Consider the following 21,318-nt stretch of genomic DNA (forward strand, 5'->3'; position numbering starts at 1 on the left):
GAAAGACGACCATATCAGTACAAGGTCCTGCCCTCTAGGCTGTCCCTGTCACCCTGTGTCTTCACCTGAGTTGCAGAGGCTGCCCTTGTTCCCCTGAGAGAACAGGGTTTTCGCATTCTCAACTACCTTGATGCTCAGCTCATACTGGCTCAGTCTTGGGATCAATTGTGTGCACACAGGGACTCGGTGCTTTTGCACTTCTGCATGCCTTCTGGTCAACTGGGAAAAGAGCAAACTCTCCCCAAAGCATAGGATATTTTTTCTCGGTGTGGAGTTGGATTCTGTCACACACACAGTCAACACCCCTCACAGAGGAAATGTGCACTGTCTGGGTAGGGGGTACCCTAGATCAGGTCTCCAGGCATGCTGTGGTTTACAAAGATGCCTCAACCACCACTTGAGGGGCCACTTACAATGGACACGCGGTGATGGGGGTATGGACGGACCCCCAACTGCATTGGCACATCAATTGCCTAGAATTGTTTGCAGTGTGCTTTGCATTGAACTGTCTCAAAGGGTGCTTATGAGGCAAGCACGTGCTGTTCCAAACAGATAACAACTGACAAGGTGGTCTGTGCTCCTTCCGCATGTCACAACTGTCAAGGTCTGCTCAAACATATGGCTGACGAGCTGTCACGAGCTATGCTCCCAAGAGACTGGAGACTCCATTCATAGGATGAGGAGCAGGTCCTGCTCGTGGCACCTTATTGGCCCGCTCTTAAAGCTCCTCATGACAAACCCTCCTTGGCAGATTACTCTGACTTATCTGTGGTCCAGACCTCTGAAAACTTTATGTCTGGTCCCTGGATGGGACACGGAAGTTCTAGGTGAGATTTGATTAGCTCAAGATTGGCTACTAGTCTGTTACGGAAGCCAGCAGTAGGGAAAGGCCATCTGTAAGCAGAGAATGGCCCACTGAATTGTGGATGCCTGTTACGTGGGAGTGTGGTATTTTGTGTGGTTCATGGGGAAGATGTGTATTTGTGGTCCAGTTTTCCCTGGTGTGTTCTTTCTTTTTCTTTTGCTACTTTCACTGTAATGACTCACAGGTGGAACTGCTAATGAGTGACCTGATTGGTGACTGGAGTGATTGGCGCTGTATTTAAGTCTCCTGAACCATGAATCTATGGCTCCCCGCTCTCATGGCTTCCTCGAATTAAAGACAAATATGTTGTTTATGTAGCATGATGCCCATAGTGTTTGTGAAATGATTGCTATGAGACCTTTGAGGTAAACCACTATCTTTTGTTAAGTTAGGATTTTTTTTTGTTAAATCCTGATCCTTATCTAATTGGAGCATGGTAGGGAGGTGGGTGCCTTTTTTATTTATTATTAGTTTTCTCCTGGTTATGATAATTAGGGAGGGAAGCTTTTGTATTTTCTTTTTGTTTATTTTTCTAGGTTAGTATGTTTAAAATGAGTTAGCTCTGTTTTGTTATTTATTTTGGCTTTTCCCCCTTCTGAAGTTTTTGCTCCTTATTTACCTCTGTTTAATAAATTTACTCTTTCACTTTAAAGAGTGTGTTTGGTGTTTTGAAGCCTTGGGAGTGAGAGCGGGAACTCCAGGGAGTCTGTTGATTGGCTCCCTGTTTATTATGAATGGGTTTTCTGTGAAATACTCTTTAAATAGAGATTGGCCCTTTCATTCGTAACAATGCCATTACCCTGGCTTTCATGCACATGGTGTGCCCTGCCCGCTCAGGTTGCAAGCTCACTTTACTAGCAGTGTTGCATCCTCCTGGGTGCTGACAGATATTTGTAGAGCTGCAGGCTGGGTGACCCCAACATATTCACTAGATTCTATAGCCTTCATGTAGAGCTGGTATCCTCCTGTGTTTTCACCTCAAATGGGTCGAGGCACTGCGAGGCCCTGGTTTAGTGTTGGCTTGCTAAAACCACTCCAGAGTGTCTGTTCTGTAGACCTTGTCAAGCTCCTCCATCCCCTCGGCAAACAGATGTGGCAGAATTTCCAGCATCAGGCCCTCACTCAATGAATCATTGAGAACCGGTAGAGGGCTGGGTTCCATATGTAGAGACTTAATTGATCCCATATGTGTAATATCCACAGTATAGCCTCAGAGCCCATGTTTTCCCTGGCAGACTTCTTCCATTTCCAAGTTGGTTATAATCACCTTAAATCTTCGTATGCACCTAAATGGTTGTTCATATGTTAAAGTGCTTCCAAAACCTCATTCATGAAGGATGGGGCTTCCACAACATTCCTTTCCCAAGTGGTTCGGGTAAGTTTTCCCAATGTTATCCAGTTTCACCTAGTGGGTAGTGCTATGACAACAGGGACTGGTCTTCTTTTGCAAGCCACAGCCTACAACAAAAAGGTGAACAGGAGGCTCACACAGGACACTGGAAGTGGCAGCATTCTTGGTACTTTGGTAGGGATCCCAATTTGTTGGTGACAGATGACATTGAGAGAGACCAATGAAAGCTGGATGCAAACATTACGTGCCAATGTCCATTGGCTTGTTTAATTTACACTCAAACTAGATTGGTCTCTCTAAGTGACATACCAATTTGTCTGTCACTGATGTGACTTCTCTGTTCCCTCCTTCATGGAACAAGGGTTACATACATAACCAATACGTTTCCTGTTGGAGGGAACAAAGTTCCCCAATCACCTCTGAGTTTAGGAGAAAAGGCCAATGGAATTTGGTGAGGGGATTTTGCATGCTATGCCACTCCTCCATACATACATAAGGTGGCACATTCATCCACTCGTTCAGGTTTATGCAGAGGAGATAAATGCATCTTGATTTTTAAGAATGTTTAAATATTTGCTCTGGAAAACAAGACAAAAACATGGAAGCTAAATGCTTAAAAATGAATAAAAATTAATGGAGAGTGGTTTGGAAGTTGAATTTTCTGTGAAATTATATTAATTATGTTTTATGTTCTCCCTAGACATTTACATTTAGAGAACACATTGATGTATTCCATCCCCTTTAATTTATTTTATTAAAATTTATTTTTAAAAGGGTCTTTGAAAAATCTTCAATTTACCTTCATAAAACCTGCAAGAAGGAGTGTATATTTTATATATTTATAATTGGTAGCATTAATGCATTTCTGGAATCTGTGTGCAGCATAAGTAGTTAAGAAGAACAATTGCTTTGAATAAAGGCATCTGCTAAAATTAATAATGTAAATAATGACATAAATAATGACAAAATGTTCTTTTCTGATTGAAAAATTCCTTTAAATGAACCCAAAAGCCTGGGAAACATTGGTGAGGGACCAAGGTGGCAATGAGATGGAAAATCACACAACATTTAGGAAATAACTAAAATGTACACAATGTTCTTGAACCCCTCTTCCTCTACAGAAAGTCTGGAAGAAGGTGGCACACAAATTTAATTTGACTCTCCTGCGGTTCATCATGTTCATGAGAAAACCATGTTCTGACATGAGAGTCCCAACAAACAAAAAGCTATTTTATTACCTGTCTGGGTCCTCTCCAAAACAGAGCTGTATAAACAACTTAGAGAAATATCAATGGCTAATACCACACTTGATGAACTTTAAACACCATATCCAAACCACATCAATTTCCTTTCCGATGGTCTTAGGACCATTCAGGTCGGTGTTGGAAGGATTTGTCCTTCCAAAGCATCCAGACTGAATGTATCACATTTGTCCTGATTCCTCACTTGCAGGTCAGAGACTACAGCTGCAGTCTACATTTGTGTTTTCTTCAGAATAAATATTGTTTTAATCTCTAATCAATCCTCAATATCATTCTCACTTTTGGTCTTTTATAAAACTCATTTAATGAACAAAAGCCAGCTCTGTTCTCCAGGTAGTGACATAAGTCAAAACACAAGTAAGTATTATGAGTGGATTAGTCTAGATTATTGTAATCTGCTACTCATGGTTCTACCTGCTGGTTCGATTAGTAAGCTCCCGTTGGTTCAAAATACAGCAGCCATCGTGTTTAATAGAGCTAAGAAATATGTTCACATCAGCCCAATTATATCATCTCAAGACAGGCTACCGGTCAGTTTTCGTATTAGTTTTAAAATTCTACCAATCACTTACAAAGGCTGTTATATGCAGTTTTTATTATTATTATCTTGCTTTATTGCATGGCTCTCTGGAATACTTGATTCTGATTGGTCAGTTGCAGCATTCTAAGGTGTGTTTTTCTCCGATAACAACTGTCATCTTTAGCAACAAGGAATAACACACGCTCATCCGGGTTTTTGAGGCCGGAGCTACTTACATGTCTTCCATATCACAACGCCGCATTCTTGCTGGGTTCATTGGAATGTAGCTGCTGTCATCTTATTAACTTTATTTACTATAAAATGAAACTGGAGGACTTTGATATTAATAACGATCCTGTGGTATTATTGTAGGACTGTTTGTCTTGTTGCCAGGACCTTTTTTGTACACTGTCATGAATTTAACATAATAAACATAAGATTTTAAAATGTTTTTTTGTCTCAGCATTGTATGGCTCAATGTTTGTTAGGAACCGTTTTTTCTGTTTCTTTGAGAAAGCTTTGCATTTAAAGATCACAGCTAACAATAGCAGAGTGACTAGTTAAGCTTATAAGTAGTACTGGTCAAGATAACTTGTAGTACCTGGAAGAGTGGAGTGTTATTCATTTTGGTGGTTGTTAACTGGGAATAACATACCGCTGGATGGCGCGATTGAACAATCAGAATCAAGTATTCCACAGAGCCGTGTAATTATGCAGAATAAACCATGTCACGGTGATCAGGGTCTAGCAACACCCTGAAGGGGTTTATTCTGTGATAACAGCCCTTACGTAATGCATCACACTCACTACTGTCACAAATTTCTGTACTATTTATAGTACCCAGATTTTTCAAATTCACAAAATGAGGTAGAGCCATTATTGACCTGGCTCCTAAACTCTGGAATTGTCTTCCTAGATTATTACGCAAAGATTTAGAAAATGATGAAATATTGTGTGTATCATCTCTGGGCACTTCTGTCACATTAAGTGCATTAAAGATCAGGGTTACGTTTTCCAAAAGCATCATTAACAGGAAATGTAATATATGTAATCAAGTATTCTCACATTCTTGTGGTGTGTACTCAAATTATGTTTTGTTATCATTTGACTAAAATCAGACAGATGAGGATCATTCTCAAATTAGACTGATTCAATGTAATCTTGTTATTCTCCATTGCAAAACTTGGAGTCAGTGCACTGGTGTTAATAAGACTCAGCTGTGGTTATCCTCCATGAAAAGAAAGACAAGAGAAATGTTCCAAACAATATTCCAAACAAATCACAACCTGCCTTGAATGAGCACCAAAAAACAGGATGTGGCACAGCAACGCCACGCCACCAGAGCAAATATTTTTGTCGAGTCACACTTGCTTATGATGAAAATGGAAAGACATTGACACAGCAGAGCTTGTTCTTGCTTTTCCTCCAGTCTCCACGTCTTCATTGCCGAACTGTGAGTATCCTCAAAGCCAAATTTAAACCAAAGACAAATGAAACCAAAATGGCAACGACAGTATTAAAAACATTATTACTGAGCTAACAATTTTATCTGTCTTAATGAATTAGAATCAACAGAATCTATGGAGTCACAACAACAGTATTATTTGCACAGGCCTACTTAAAATTATTTTCTGCAACATCATTGAATCAATGTTCCATCACAAATTAAAGAAAAATTTATTGGGAAAATATAATCAGAAGGAAGTGATTTAATAATAACTTATAATTATGTGGATCATTTAAATGCACAGGGACTTCTCTTAAATAAATAAATAGTACCCTAAAACAAGTGAATGGATGGATTCATAAATGGATTTGTTCTTAACCTTGCTCTAATAATAATTAATTTGGAGTATTATGAATGAGCGACAGAGTTCAGCCTTTTACAGCCTTTTGTCACTCTCAGTAAATGTGTGACATTCTCTAAAGTAGGATCCTCTAGAAACTAGTGTGCCATCCTCAAAACTAGATCAAACACAATAAACACCTTTTATACAGACCAGATCTCACAAGCCAGCTGTACTTGTGTTAGTATCTGTGTTTATTTGTATCTGTGTTTGTTCATATGCACAAATTCATGGTTCCCTTTCAAGGTAACTTCGAACTGCGTCCTCTAGGGGGCGCTATGGGGAACACCTCGCCGTGACCCGTGTCTGAAGCATACATTGAAAAAACACCAACTTGTTGGCCGGCGACAGCCTCTGACGTCACTACCCGCACAACAATAACAAGCACCGGGAGAACACGTCATTCTATTCTTCGTCTTCACTGACAGTTCTGTTTGAAGCATGCATCTGAAAGAACTGGTTAGAGCAATCTTTCTCTGTCTATCATAGTGACTACTAGCAAGCGTTTAGACAATGTGTGCATCCGTGTTGGCGTTATTTGACACCCGATGTCTTTGAGGAGGCAATCTGCGTGCATGGTGAGCGTTTTTTCAAGGAAAAATCTCCGCTCTTGTTCGTCTCTCTTTTCCAAGGAAAAAAAGGAAAAAGTCAAAACATAAGAAAGTATTATGAGTGGATTAGTCTAGATTATTGTAATCTGCTACTCATGGTTCTACCTGCTGGTTCGATTAGTAAGCTCCCGTTGGTTCAAAATACAGCAGCCATCATGTTTAATAGAGCTAAGAAATATGTTCACATCAGCCCAATTATATCATCTCAAGACAGGCTACCGGTCAGGTTTCGTATTAGTTTTAAAATTCTACCAATCACTTACAAAGGCTGTTATATGCAGTTTTTATTATTATTATCTTGCTTTTTTACATGGCTCTCTGGAATACTTGATTCTGATTGGTCAGTTGCAGCATTCTAAGGTGTGTTTTTCTCTGATAACAACTGTCATCTTTAGCAACAAGGAATAACACACGCTCATCCGGGTTTTTGAGGCCGGAGCTACTTACATGTCTTCCATATCACAACGCCGCATTCTTGCTGGGTTCATTGGAATGTAGCTGCTGTCATCTTATTAACTTTATTTACTATAAAATGAAACTGGAGGACTTTGATATTAATAACGATCCTGTGGTATTATTGTAGGACTGTTTGTCTTGTTGCCAGGACCTTTTTTGTACACTGTCATGAATTTAACATAATAAACATAAGATTTTAAAATGTTTTTTTGTCTCAGCATTGTATGGCTCAATGTTTGTTAGGAACCGTTTTTTTCTGTTTCTTTGAGAAAGCTTTGCATTTAAAGATCACAGCTAACAATAGCAGAGTGACTAGTTAAGCATATAAGTAGTACTGGTCAAGATAACTTGTAGTACCTGGAAGATTGGAGTCTTATTCGTTGTGAGCGTTTTTTCAAGGAAAAATCTCCGCTCTTGTTCGTCTCTCTTTCCCAAGGAAAAAAAGGAAAAAAGGCAGCTGTGGCGAGTGGGGCGGGGCCGAGAGCCGTGGGAATGGAGCAAGGCCGGTGGAGTTATTGGAAATGAGCAACACCTGCTCGACCCATCGGTCTCGAGTCCCACGGAGGAGATGGAAGGATATAAAACTGGAGCGACGATCGTGAAAGACAAGAGAGGACCAGGCCTGGATTTATTTTGTGTTTTGATTTTGTTTGTGCACGGCAGTCATCCGGGAGGGTTTCGTGTTTATTTTGTAATTAAAGTTTCATTGTGATTGTCCGCCGGTTCCCGCCTCCTTCTTCCCGATGATTGTGAAGTTTTGCTGTTACACTGGTGCCGAGGCCTGGGAGAAGGAGGGACACGCTGCTGAATCCGCGGAGCCATCGAGCAGGGCAAGGAAGTGTGCCGCCATGGACGCTCGAGGCGGTGGGCTGGAGTGAGTTGCCGGGGACGGACGAGCTCGCTGCCGGCCGCCCGCAATGTGGAGGGGCGGCTGCCATCCATGAGGGAGCGGAGGAGTTGCAGCCGTTCGCCAGAGAGCCAGGGCCTGCTGCCGTCCACCTGAACGTGGAGGAGCAGGGAACAGGGGACTCCTGCCGGCTGCCCAAAACCGGAGGAGCCATCGTCGTCCACCGGGCGGCGGAGGAGTGCCATGCCGTCCGCCGAGGGCCATCCAGTGCCACCACCAGGCACCGCGGAGGAGATCACCCAGCTGGTGGAGGGCCGAGCGGCAGTGCGTCTGGGAACCAAATTTTTTTTCTTTCTCCCCTCTCTCGTCTCTGTTGCTCCTCATCCTTCCATCTCCTTTTCTCTCGCTTCGTCTGTCCTACCCCCAGGTTCCCGCAGGTAACCGTGAGCACCCCCCCCCCCCTCGGAGGGAGGGGGGGAGTAGAGTGCAGTCCCGTGGGTACCCCCTGGCCTGCAAAACAGCGAAAACAGCTATGAGAGGATGCACCCTGTAGAAAGAACTTTCTTTCTGCTGGGGAGACATCCTCTCTTAATCTCCCTCCTTGCCATCTAAGCCCCTTCAAGAAATACATCTAGCTTAAATGACAAGGCATATGCAGCAGGTCAGTCTGTGGCTTTATTAACATGATGGTGGTGCTTCAAGCATATCAAACTGATCTGCTAAGAGACCTGGATAGAGGCGAGGGCCTTTCTCCTGATCAGGTAGCCGAGCTGCGCCACACCACAGGTCTCTCTCCATGCTACCAAGTAGGCCACCTCCACCATGGGCAGGACTATGGCGGCCATGGTGGTAGCGGAGAGACATCTGTGGATGAACCTGGCAGACATCGGGAGGAAAGAAAAGGCTTTCTTCTCAATGCTCAGGTTTCGCCTTCTGAACCTTTCGGTATTTCCATTGAGACGGTGATCGAGTAGTTCAGGTAGATGAAGGCAAGCTCCGCTGCTTTCAGATCCTTCGTTCCATGAAGGTCCAGGTCTGAGCCCGAACAACATAGGGGTACTGGCCTGTCTCAATCTGAGGATCAAAGATGGGCACAGAAGGCCAGTGTCGCGACTCGCGCTCCTCCCCTCTCGCATAACAGTCTCCTATGCTGGACCTATAATGTTTTTAGCTGGTTCTGTTCATAGCAACCACCTTACTGATGGTCCGGACTAAAAGGAGCACCCCTTGAGCAGGGCTACAGCGCAGGAGGGTGGGTGAGTATGTAACCCTTTCTGTATATACTTACGTGTATTAAATTGCTAGTGGTTATGTGTCTACTAATAAACTCTGTGAGTTTCCTTTGCAGTGATCAGTTACAGTGTTTACTAAACACTCACCAGCACCAGCCATCGGGCTTCATGTTCCGGTATTAGGCATCTGAGATCACAGGTTTCTGCGGGAGCCTCCTTGATCACCAGGCCTGGCACAGCACTGCAGGGAATTTCATGGATGTCCGGCCAGGTCAACCTGAGGGGTCTCCTGGCCGCTTAGTTGTGCTGTTGCATCCAGCGGGAAGTGGAGGTGGCAGTTACAGAAGTCTTCTTGTATATACTGCCTCAGGTGATGCTCCCCTCGCCAGAGGTTTGTAAAATTTGAGCTTGCCTCTCCCGTGCGGTTCAGCACTTCTGCGACGCTCAGGAACCTTTAGGTACACATGCTAAGCTCTGTGTACTTTCTGAAGACCACATGGTGGTCAGTGTCCACATAAACACTTTGTGCACTTTCTGAAATCCTGTACAGTAAGGGTTATGCACTCCGCCTCATTCCCTTTCTTGAGATGATTAGACCTTGGTTCCTTGGGCTCCATTCAGCCAGTGTGTATTTGTTTATACTCTTCAAGCATTGCTTCCCTCAACATATGGGGTTATTTGGGCGATTCTCGTGGTAGTTTAGCAGCACTCCCCTTTTCTAAGAAGGGCCGCCTATGAGCGCACTGCTCTGAGCTCAGAGTTCTCCTCTCATATGACACTGAGTTCTCTGTTTTTTCCCCAGAGCGCTCCAGTATTATTTCCACAGATCAAGTTGATGACTCTCAAACATACTGTTTTGAGATGCACCATTCCATCTATGAGCTGCTCTGTCAGAGTGCCATGAGAGCCCCTCCTTAGAACAGTATTTGAAAATCCATGCTATGGTAAGTGTGCACATGAAGTCTTTGCACACTTTCTGAAATCCACACTGTGGAAAACGCTAGGTTCTTAGCCATATCGCTTTAAAGGAATCTTTCCTGATTCCAAGCCTTCAGCTCTACCCTGGGCCGAGGCCCTAACAATTTAGTTGGGTATGTAGCTTAGGCCTTTGGCCATAAGGGGTACTGTCACATACAGCCGTCTATACGTCCCAGGGGCAACTCCCATGGGAATGGTAGAGTTGGTACTTAGTGTTTGCCATGATTCTGGCCTGCACTCCCCTCAGCATGGCAGCGTGGGTATACGGGTATACTGTTCCCCATAGCACCCCCCTAGAGGACGAAGTTTGAAGTTCCCTTGAAAGAGAATGTCTCAGGTTACGAATGTAAACATGGTTCCCTGAGTAGGGAACGAGACACTGCGTCCTCTAGCGCTCTGCCATGCTTCGGACACAAGCTTCAGACGAAGAAGAGAATGACGTGTTCTCCTGGTGCCTGTTTATCGCACCGGTAGTGGTGTCCGAGGCTGTCGCCGGCCAACAAGTTGGTGTTTTTTCAATGTATGCTTCAGACATGGGTCATGACAAGGTGTTCCCCATAGTGCCCCCTAGAGGACGCAGTGTCTCGTTCCCTACTCAGGGAACCATGGTTACATTCGTAACCTGAGACGTTAGTGAATGGGATCCAGTGTTTGAATAATGTCACACTTCTCAGTAAAAACTACCTCTTAGATATAGTTGTCTCTGAATAAAAAAAAAAAATCAGAAAATGTACTCACCCGCAGCCAATGCAAGATATAGATGTGTATGAGTTTGTAGCATTGCATCACTTGCTCACTATTGTATCTGCAGTAAATGGGTGCTGTCAGAATGAGAGTTCAAACAGCTGATAAAAGCATCACAATAATCCACAAGTAATCCATAGCACTCCAGTCCATCAACTGACGTCACATGAAGCCAGACATTGCATAATTTGTAAGAAACATATCCATCATTAAGAAGTATTTAACTACAAACCGTTGCTTCATAATATTGTATACTCTAGTGAAAAAGTGGTCTTATCTGAATCAGGAGAGAAATCTTTATTTCTCTTAATTTAAATACTTTTTTTTTTACAAATGGCTTTTAGCTTCACAAAATATTAACTGATGGACTGGATTAGGGATGGGCAATATATCGCATGTGATTGTCACTCGCATTTCATCAGGAAAGCCGGTTCCCTGATTAGCGGTAAATCGCCATCACCTGCTTTCAAATGGAGAGGCATTTAATAGACAGAGCCATAGATCACTGACAAGCTACGCAATATCGCATTCATTATCGCAGGCGATTCATCTGCGATAATGAACATGATATTGCGTAGCTTGTCAGTGATCTATGGCTCTGTCTATTAAATGCCTAGACTGGAGTGGTGTGGATTATTGTGATTTTTATCAGCTGTTTGGACTCTCATTCTAATGGCACGCATTCACTGCAGAGCATCCATTGGTGAGCAAGTGATGGAATGATACATTTCTCCAAATCTTTTTCTGATGAAGAAGCAAAGTCATTTACATCATGGATGGCCTGAGGGTTTTAAGTTTAAGTTGTTTTTTTTTGTTTTTGTTTTTTGTTTTTTTGGCTGAACTATTCCTTTAGGCTGGTATAGCAATAATCATTTTAATATCCCGAAAAGCAACTCACTTTTTCATGTACTAACATATAACAAAGCAACTTTTACAATCTTTGTTGAACGTCCATGTTTGCTGTGGCTCTTACTTATATAGGCTGTCCGGCTCCAGGCACTTGAAAATGAGAGAGTAGATCATACTGTGAGGATGTTCTCCACTTCTGCGTCCTGCTACCACACATGATGAGCCCAGACCCGAGAAAAGATCATCCATGAGGCTCAGAACCTCTCCTGAAAAACACAGAAACAGACAGGATGACATTTATTTTAAAGGGTTAGTTCACCCAAAAATTTAAATTAGACTATAAATTACTCCCATTGAAGTCATCCTAGGTGTATATGACTTTCTTCTTTTATCGGAATCCAGTCAGAGTTATTTTAAAAATTGTCTTTGATCTTTCAAGCTGCTTGATGCCACTCAGTGGGTTTTGCACTCTATTTGACCATGAGAAGTTTATTAAAAAGCACATCCATTAAAAAAAAAGTGTATCACATGGGTCTGGGGGGGGGGGGGACAAAGGTTTTTGTAAGAAAAATATCCATATTCAAAACTTAATCACTTTAATCTAGCTTGTGCTCACTGTTGTTAAATGGAAGCAGTACCGGGGGAATTACGTATAAGGTCACCATTGAGCATGTGCTGGTGAGTCTCGTGAAAACTAATGTTTGTTAACAAGAGAAAAGGCAGCAAAGTTTCCTTACTTCAGCAAAGGAAAACCAGTCCCCTCTTGACTAATATAGAAATCCTATGACATTCTTCTTTACAAATCGTTGTTTTGTACTTCTAATAAGTGACCATTGTTTTGTTTTGATCACTCTGCTGAGTTTCCGCGTGCGTCACTTTTGAGTGGCACATACGCAAATCTGACCTCATACGTCATTCCCCTATGACAATTTACAACTGTGAGTGCAAGCTATATTAAACTGATTATTAAGTTTTGAATATGGATATTTTTCTTACAATAACACATCGATTCACTACAGTAGGCCTTTGTTCACACGCCAGAGCCGTGTGAGACACTTTTTTTTAATGGATGAGCTTTTTATTAAACTTCTCAAGGACCGATGCAGTGCAACACCCGCTGAATGGCATCAAACAGCTTGAAAGATCAAAGACAATTTAAAAAAAAAAAAAAAGCCTGGTATGAACAGATTATCAATGCTTTTGTAATATCATTGATATACTATTATATTTTTGTATTAATATTTAGAGTTAGTTTTTATTTTATTTTATTAATTGATTGATTGATCATTTATTTATTTATCTTATCACTTTGATGACTTTGACTTTGATCTTATCACCATTTTTTGTAGTTTGTATAGTTCTTATAATTTACATTTCAGTTTTAGTTATTTTAGTTCTTTAAGTACCAAAATGAGAATTTATGTATTGGCAAATAGTTGAAATAAAATAAGTTGACTTTCAAGGCAAGTTTTTGTTTAATTTTTGCATAGTGAATGTCATACAGTAATCAATAATTTCAGGTGACATCATATCGTTAAAACATCTTCACATAGTTAAAACAATATTAAAATACAAGATGATACATATTGCACATCCCAATTTGAAAAATGACAAAATGCATAATAACAGTATTCCCAATGACTTGTACAGTATGTTACATTTCAATCTTCTAAGTTATTTGGTGTGGCAATTCAGCAGGAACACAAGAACCTTTGGTGTCAATGACTTAACTTTTTTGTTTTTGAAATGTTTTACTTCAAAGTTATTTTCACTCACCATTCAGTTTGGTTTTATAACATGAGTATGAATATTCAGTTGAACATTTGCTTGCGTGCTCCACTGAATAAATAAATGTGATGTATTTCCTGTGAAGAGCAGTTTAACAAACAACAAAAGTCAGCTTTTGGTGAAATATTAATAACAGTCATTTGCTAAAATCAGTTTCCAGCATGACCTAAGAGGCAAAGCGAAAAAAAAACGCTTCAAAAACAACATTTGACACTTCCAATTTGAGCAACTCTGAAGCTAGATGAACATGCGTCGTAGGCTCACATCAGTTTTTAACATGTTTTAAAATACATAAAAAAAGGCAGAAGGTGTCTGCATTGTGCTTCCCAAGGGTACAGTAAAAAATGGGCAACAGAGGGGAGGTCTAGAAAGGGAGGATTGGGCAAACGAATGATTTAGCCACTTTCCCAGAAAGCACACTGTATACAAGGAGGAAAGGTTCTCGCTCGTATTCCAACACCTTAAGTGTGCCCAAGCCAAGACGTTTTTTTATAAGGTCTCAAAACCCTTTGCTTTCACTTTGTGGCCCCCATGTCTAAAGAAGCAGTTCTGAATATTTTTGATAGTCATGAAATGGAAAACAATGGAATGGTAAGTCCACACCGAGTACATGTATGAACGCAGAGGTTCTGTGTTAAATAATAATCCCAACGATGGAATGACCCTAAATGAATGCATAGTTTCCTCTCATCCAAGAGGCCCATGTTCTGTATGATACAGTGTTTCTCTTGTACCTCCCTTGAAGTTGACCGTCAAAACAAAGCATAGTAAATATTCCAGTGTTCCATATGCTGAAAGGTTGTGTGAGGCATGATGAAGTGTTATTACACATTCTGCCTAATGTTGTCCCCTAAGTATGTGCAAATTGAAGGCTACGAGAGCTAGTATAGGCTATGCTATACAAAATGTGCATGAATATACAGTATACACATTACATATCAAACAAAAACAAGCCAACCTAATTTCAAAAACATTTCTGTGGCAAAAAGTTCTGCAAAATGGTGTGACCTTTATTCTTGCATGTTTAGCAACACTAAAAGTGAAATGTCCACTCAGTGACGCTAATAGTATGTTCAGCTTTATCAGATACAGAACGTGAATCTGGCAACATTTGATTACATTGCTTCTTGTACATATAAGGGAAGTTCAAAGTGAAATGTCTGGTAAGGTTAATGCTCCATTGTGTTTAAAAATAACATGCCACCTACATTAAACCTATCCGATAGAGGAAAAAACTAAACAAAAACAAACATGAGATAAAAACACATCTGCTAAAGCAACCATGCCATTTGTCTTTGAGTCTTTAGTAGTGACTTGGGTTTCAGTGAAGTCATACCCGAGTGCTTCACATCACAAGTGCAATGCTGTACCGGGTGAGGTAACGAGCAAGATTACTTCATCAGAAAAGCCACACATATGCAGCTGGTTATGAGATGCAAACTTCAAAATGTATTAATCTACAAATCATACACAATGGTAAAAGTGCTTTGAGCTCATATAGTATAAAGCAAGAAACCAAGAGAAAATAAGTATATATATATATATATATATATATATATATATATATATATATATATATATATATATATATATATATATATATATATATATATATATATATATATAGAGGTAAATTGTTGTAGTTTATCAGAAGGTAAAATTACTAAAGACCAAAAAATAAAATAAAAATAAAAACAAAAATAAAAATAATAATAAAAACAATAGCATAGAATAACCAAATTATGAATTAACAAAAACTATAACAGTATATCAATAATAGTAATATAACACTGGTAAGCACTGCAGGTCAATTTATTAATGTATGCATTTAGTTAGTTAGTTAGTTAGTTAGTATTATCAAAGCATCATCAAACATACCCTTAATATCATGCATTTGGGGTTTGGTTTGGTTTGATTTGTATTTATAAATTTAATGTCTTATAAACCTTGATAAATCACTGTTTGAAAATAAGTGCTTTTACCATGTTTACCAGTTTAATTCCATTAAATTATTAACTACAAATTTAACGGCTTGCACAAATAGAGCCTTATTTGTGCTTGCTCATATAATGATACACTTAAAGTATAAAAGTATATATATTTTTAAATATATATATATATATATATATATATATATATATATATATATATACAAATACCCTACAGTGCCACATTACATTCAATTATAACTGCAATCTTTCAGTTGAGGTTATTCTACGAATCTATAAATCCAGCAGAACCACACTGGACATGTACACATATATTTGGTTAGAAAAAACCAAAACCAAAAACTAAAGCATTGCCTTTGTTCGAGAGCAGCCAGTACTGTCCTCAGGCTCTTGACCTGTGTAAACATGAGCTGTTAAGATTTTGTGTGGCCCTGGCCTGAATTATATAGGAAGAATTTATGGAACATCTTTGCAGTTATGTTCCGTTTGCTTGAACCCACGCACCCAGAAGAGGTCACCTGTTTTGTGTTAAACATTAATTGTACTGAAGTACTGTATAGCGATGCCATGCACACACGGAAGTGTCTCACTTACCGCATGGGCCATGATTAGCTAAGTGACTCTTTTAGAACGGTCTTGCTCTGAAACACATACAACTGCCAGAAAACAAGCAGACCGGGATTGTCTGGGAACCGTGTGAGACCTGTTCAGTTTGTTTCTTCACACTATTAGCAGTGACATAAGGTCAAAAAGTGCTTAAGATTGACTATCTGTATTACACTGCCAGGCTCTCGGTCCATTACCCTAACCTTGACACAAAAATGCATGGAATGCATGAGTGGAGCAAGATTTCACAGGCCCCCTGACAGCTTTAATCGAAGAGAATGCTCAATAGTGAAGGGAAATACGAGGCTTTGATAGGTACGGAAGAAGGCAGGGGGAGGAAAACTCTTTTTGATGTTTCCGTATGAGGTTTGGCTCGAATTGCTATCTTTGTATGTTTTGATAATCCGAATAAATCAATAGTCCGGTCCATGACTGGGAGGGTGGAAAGCTGCCACCTGTGGGGCTGTTTCAGGGGTTTGCTAGTAATTATCACATACTCCAGCAATCCTAAAGGGAAAAATCTGTAAAAAGAAGTCAACAAGCCCTAGAAGGGAAATCTATGCACACGTCCAAAATGATCACCCACATCTGCTTTGGTGCTTAAGACCTGGACGAATTAGAGCTGAGACGTGCATGCTATATCTGACACGACTTACATTTACACAGTGGAGCAATTACCGTCCAGACTGAGAATCTGCAGTCTGCGCTTGGAGATCTAACATTGGGTTTGACAGAGTCAGAATCTCAATGTAAAGCTCAGGTCTCTGGTACAAAAATTTCTACCACCGCAATTGCATTCACTGCACACAGCGAATCTCATGGGCTCGCATGTGTGGACATCAAAGTTGTGTGTGTCACATGTTTCCGGATTTTTGTATGTCCATACGGAAGAGTGTGGGCACTTAAAGGTGGGCTGTTTCAGGAGGTTTGACAGAAGCCTTCCTGTACTCTCAGAAAATAATGTGCACAAATTTGACCTTTAGGGGTATAACAGCTTGTCACTGGGCAGAACCCTCAGAAGAACACTTGTACCTTCTTTACCCCTAAAGGGATCATAAAAGTACCGCAATAGTGCAAAATAACACCTCAAGGGTACATAATGCTAGTCTAAGGTACTAATAACCTTAAGAAGGTGCAAATGTATCCCTCTGAGTGAACTGCTCAAGCTGTTGAACCCCTAAAAGGTAAAATATGTTGCATATATATATATATATATATATATATTTTTGACTAATATTGTGAGATCTGCACAGCAGTTTAAAATACTTGATGTTTTTGTGAGTTCATACATGGCAATGCATGCTCTTGAAGTGCTACTCACTCTCATTTGGCTGTTTGTGAAATGGTCAACACTACATAGTCTTAATGTTAGTTTTGAGTTTTGACGCACATTGCCTTATTATGCAACTCTTGGCTGGATTTGAGAAAGGTTTGCAGAAACATACGTTTCCATATTTACAGCGATTAATGAGAGTAATTATAATAATAACAGCCAATAATGTCAAATGTCAAGTGAGCATACACATTTTTCCTCAAACTCATGCTTTATATATATTTTAACATACTGGTAAAAAAAAAAAAATTATAACCTGAAAGTCGCTTTGGATAAAACTGTCTGCTTAATGCATAAATGTAAATGTAAATGTTAAAAACTCGCCAACACTGCAATGTTGCATTTTCCTATGAACTCCTTATTGTGCTAATAATGTTCTGTAAATCAAAGCTTTGACTTTGACTGAGACGGTCGACCCATTATAAGGTTACCACTCTATTGTGTCTAAAATTACTGTAACCGCTGTAAACCTAAACTAAACTAATACTGTTAACAAAAGCACATGTGAGATTAAAAACTCATCTGCTGAAGCAACAATTACATTTAAGCTTGCTTTTAAAGAACTTTGAGCATTGTCGATTGTCATGATTCATGTTTCACAGGATCTGACCACTCTACAGTACAATGCTGTACAGGGTGCACTTCTGAGCAAGTTTATTACATGAGAAAAGCCAAACATATGCAACGGGTTATGTGATGCAAATATCAAAATGTATTTGTTTACAAATCATGCACTGTTGTAAAAGCATTTTGAGGTCATAGCATAGTATTGTGCAAGGATCTGTGCGAAAATAAGTCTTTATTAACCAATAATATGCCCCTGTAATCATAATTTCCATGGAAAGGAATAAAAGATGTTGCTGTTTGGAAGCCTTTAGAGTTCATTCAAAAATACAGGGAGAGTGTTTACAGTGAGCCTGGGTTGAAAATGGCCAATATTCAATGAGTAAGAAACTTCAGTTTTCAATATTGTGTTAGCCAACGTTATAATAGTCTAAACAAAATGCAACCTACAATAAGTGCTGATCATGATGTTTTTGGAGACACATTTATATACACATTTTGTAGACAATATTGGCTGACACTCTATATGTGAGTGTATCTTTGCTGAAGAGGATTGGTTTATATGATACGGCAAGAGTTTAATTATTTATTAGTTTATTTATTTATTTATTTTTTTGTGGTACTGAACATCATGCTATCTGGCCCTGCAATCTAGCATGCTTACCTTCTAGTATAGACACATTTGACCTTCTGAGGGGATCTTTTAAATGTCTTTGTGTGTTCCACATTTCTCTCTGTATTCACAGCCATACCAATACTCCAGCTGTGCTAAAGTACAGCCTGGCAGGACAGACATTACCTCAGCTAACCCCTACTGGTTAACACTCTCTCCTTGCCAGGGGTTCTGCAGGCAGGAACACCATGTCCATGCAAGCAGTCTGCTTTCATTCATTAAGAGCAGAGGAGACACAGATTTATCACTGGGCTATGAGAACTGTGAGTAAAGTTCACATTTCTACACATGCTATATCTGAAGTGTTTGAATGTTTCAGTTTTAGATTCAGAGTAAATCAGAAATGTGCCATCTACAGCTGGTTGGACTGTGTTAGCAAAATCGCAAGGAAAAAGTTTTAATTTAGAAATACACTAGTGGAGAAATCATAGCTGTCAAGCAAGTCTGGGGTTAATAGACAACAACTTTGTTGATTCCAAATTCCTTCACTGAAAAAAAAAATGAATGAATAAATGAATGATTGAATATATTAATTAATTCAATTTTTTATCTCACAATACTAACTGTATTTCTTACAATTCCAAGTTTATATCTCAATTGTAAGCTAACGTCTCTCAATTAAGATACTTATATTTTTATTCAAAATAGCAAGTTTATAATGCACGATTCTGAAATTATGTCTCACAACTTAGATTTTATCTTTTTGATCAGAACTCATATCTCACAATTTTTTTTTCTTGAAATTTCAAATGTATTAATACTACGAATCTAGCAGTACAGACTTTTATTCTAGCAATCTAGCAGTAAGTTTAGCCTACATCTCGTGATATAAGGCTTTCTGTATCATGAAATACAATCATCCACAAAATATTCACATTAATGCACAAAAATCATATTAGCTACAGAACATTCACAAAATTAATATTTTGTTAACGAAATTAAGTTTGAAATCCAGAAAGACCTATTCAGGCACAAAAACAGGCAGGTCATGAGGCCTGGATTGGTGATTAGGATTGGTTACTGAATTCAACAATCACTATTAAATCAATAATACATCATAAATCAATAAATTGAGTTGCAACACAATCACATGGCAGCATCAGTCCAGTGACTTTACAGAAATCACTTAAATAAATTAGCTACCACAAACCTTAGTAAATGACCTTGCATACTTCTTTTAAATACTTTTCTCTCAAAAATGTTGCATCTGAAAAGAAAACTCCTGCAAATGTATATGAAGTAAGATTAGCCACAAATATAACTGCATCCATGCCTTTTCATCACTAAGTGTTTTCAGTACATCCTGACAGTATTGTGTTGTTGTGTTTTTTTTTTTTTTATGCCAAAAGAGAGTTTGCGCTGGTGCAAGCTGTTAAAAAATCTGACCTTAGTTATCTAGCCTAATCGTGAGCTGTGTAATGAGAATCAATGGCAGTCTGTAGTCTTTTGTCATACTTTGACAGCACACTGGTCATGACAAAAATGATTTGGTTGTTTATCATTCAGTAGACATTTGGGTTCAACCACAGTGGGATCCACCCAACTGAGAGACTCATAACTGTGACATATACAGTATGTCACAAGCAGTCATTGATGCTTAACACACAATATTATGAACCAAGGGTATGAAAACTTTCTAAGAGCATCTGTGTTTTAAGTATTAAGTAAAATGGTTACTCATATTTTCAGAGTAGAAATGTGGTTTACGCAAAACATTTGACTCAAGACTCGTGTTGAGGAATTACAGTTTGACAGTTTTCCTGGGCGTTTCCTAACAAAACCAATGCAAACATGTAGCCTCAATGATTGCAACATTGGTTATGAACACTTTGCATACTTCAGACTGTAAAAAGTATAATGGCAGTGCCAACTTCAGTCGGTTTGGATAGAAAAGGATGGAGGTCAGAAAAAGTGCACAATGAAACTGCCTCGTTACAGCATGTGTGGTCTCTCGACAGTATCAGGGAGTACTTGTGATCTTCCCAGGATCCTGTTAAGTGGCTGCTACCTCTCAGACGAATATGTCGATATAAACAGAAACCGTGAACAGCCAGTTGAGATTAGTGGAGACATTCTATTACTGGAGAAACATATTGCGTAAAGTTGAGTTAACACAGTGATTAAAACCTTGTCGCAGATGTTAGGTGACCTCTTGCTAGAGAAGGCAGGGAGGAAGCAAATCATGCTGAACTGAAGGAGAGAGGCTGGAACAAGTATTTTTCTCATTTCTCCACTCTGGCCCATGATGGGAGCCATGCAAGTCATTTAAAGCATCTGGACTCATGCATCTTCCTCCTGCTGTAAAAGCTTTGCAGTTTTATATGTCACCATAATGCTGAATTACTGTGCCATGCCATGTTTGCAGTCTAATAAAAATAAAAACCAAACTGCAATCACAATTATCTGGTTCAGGAACTGCGTAATTCTGGCTGACGCGTTAAAATTAACGTTTCGATTTGGAGGAATCGCTGTATTGCAAACATAACTCTGTTTAAAACTCTAGTTAGGGCACTTAATCTAAGTGGATTAAGTCCCTCATATGTTTCCGTAACAACAGTGTGGCCAAAACAATAGCTGGGAGTGCAAAGAACAGGTCGTTTGTTCTCAAACAATGCCGCTATGGCATCCAGTTCTTTCTTTCATCTCCTGAAGCAATGCTCTCTGTCTTATTAATGTCCACTGACATTTGCTGGTTTTACACTCACTGAAGATCAATGCAAGTTCAGTAAAGTCCAACTACATTCACTAAAGTGTACAAGAAGAATAGAAGCACAACAGCAGCTGTTCCATACGCTTTCCTTTGGCTATGTAAAAAAAGTTCACAGTGCATTGGACACAACGCA

The 21,318-nt window shown here is 39.7% G+C and overlaps 1 protein-coding gene across 3 annotated transcripts in view; it reads right to left on the minus strand.

Moving 5' to 3' along the window:
• Nucleotides 1–21,318, minus strand: part of LOC132132764 (astrotactin-2-like) — a 498,987-nt gene that overhangs the window by 13,693 nt on the left and 463,976 nt on the right. For all 3 annotated transcript variants that reach the window (XM_059545295.1, XM_059545288.1, XM_059545303.1), the window contains one exon: nucleotides 11,687–11,828. In XM_059545295.1, the coding sequence (XP_059401278.1) occupies nucleotides 11,687–11,828 (142 nt within the window). The remainder of the gene's footprint in view (nucleotides 1–11,686; nucleotides 11,829–21,318) is intronic.

This window comes from Carassius carassius, chromosome 4 (assembly GCF_963082965.1).
Source record: "Carassius carassius chromosome 4, fCarCar2.1, whole genome shotgun sequence".
Lineage (NCBI taxonomy): Eukaryota > Metazoa > Chordata > Actinopteri > Cypriniformes > Cyprinidae > Carassius > Carassius carassius.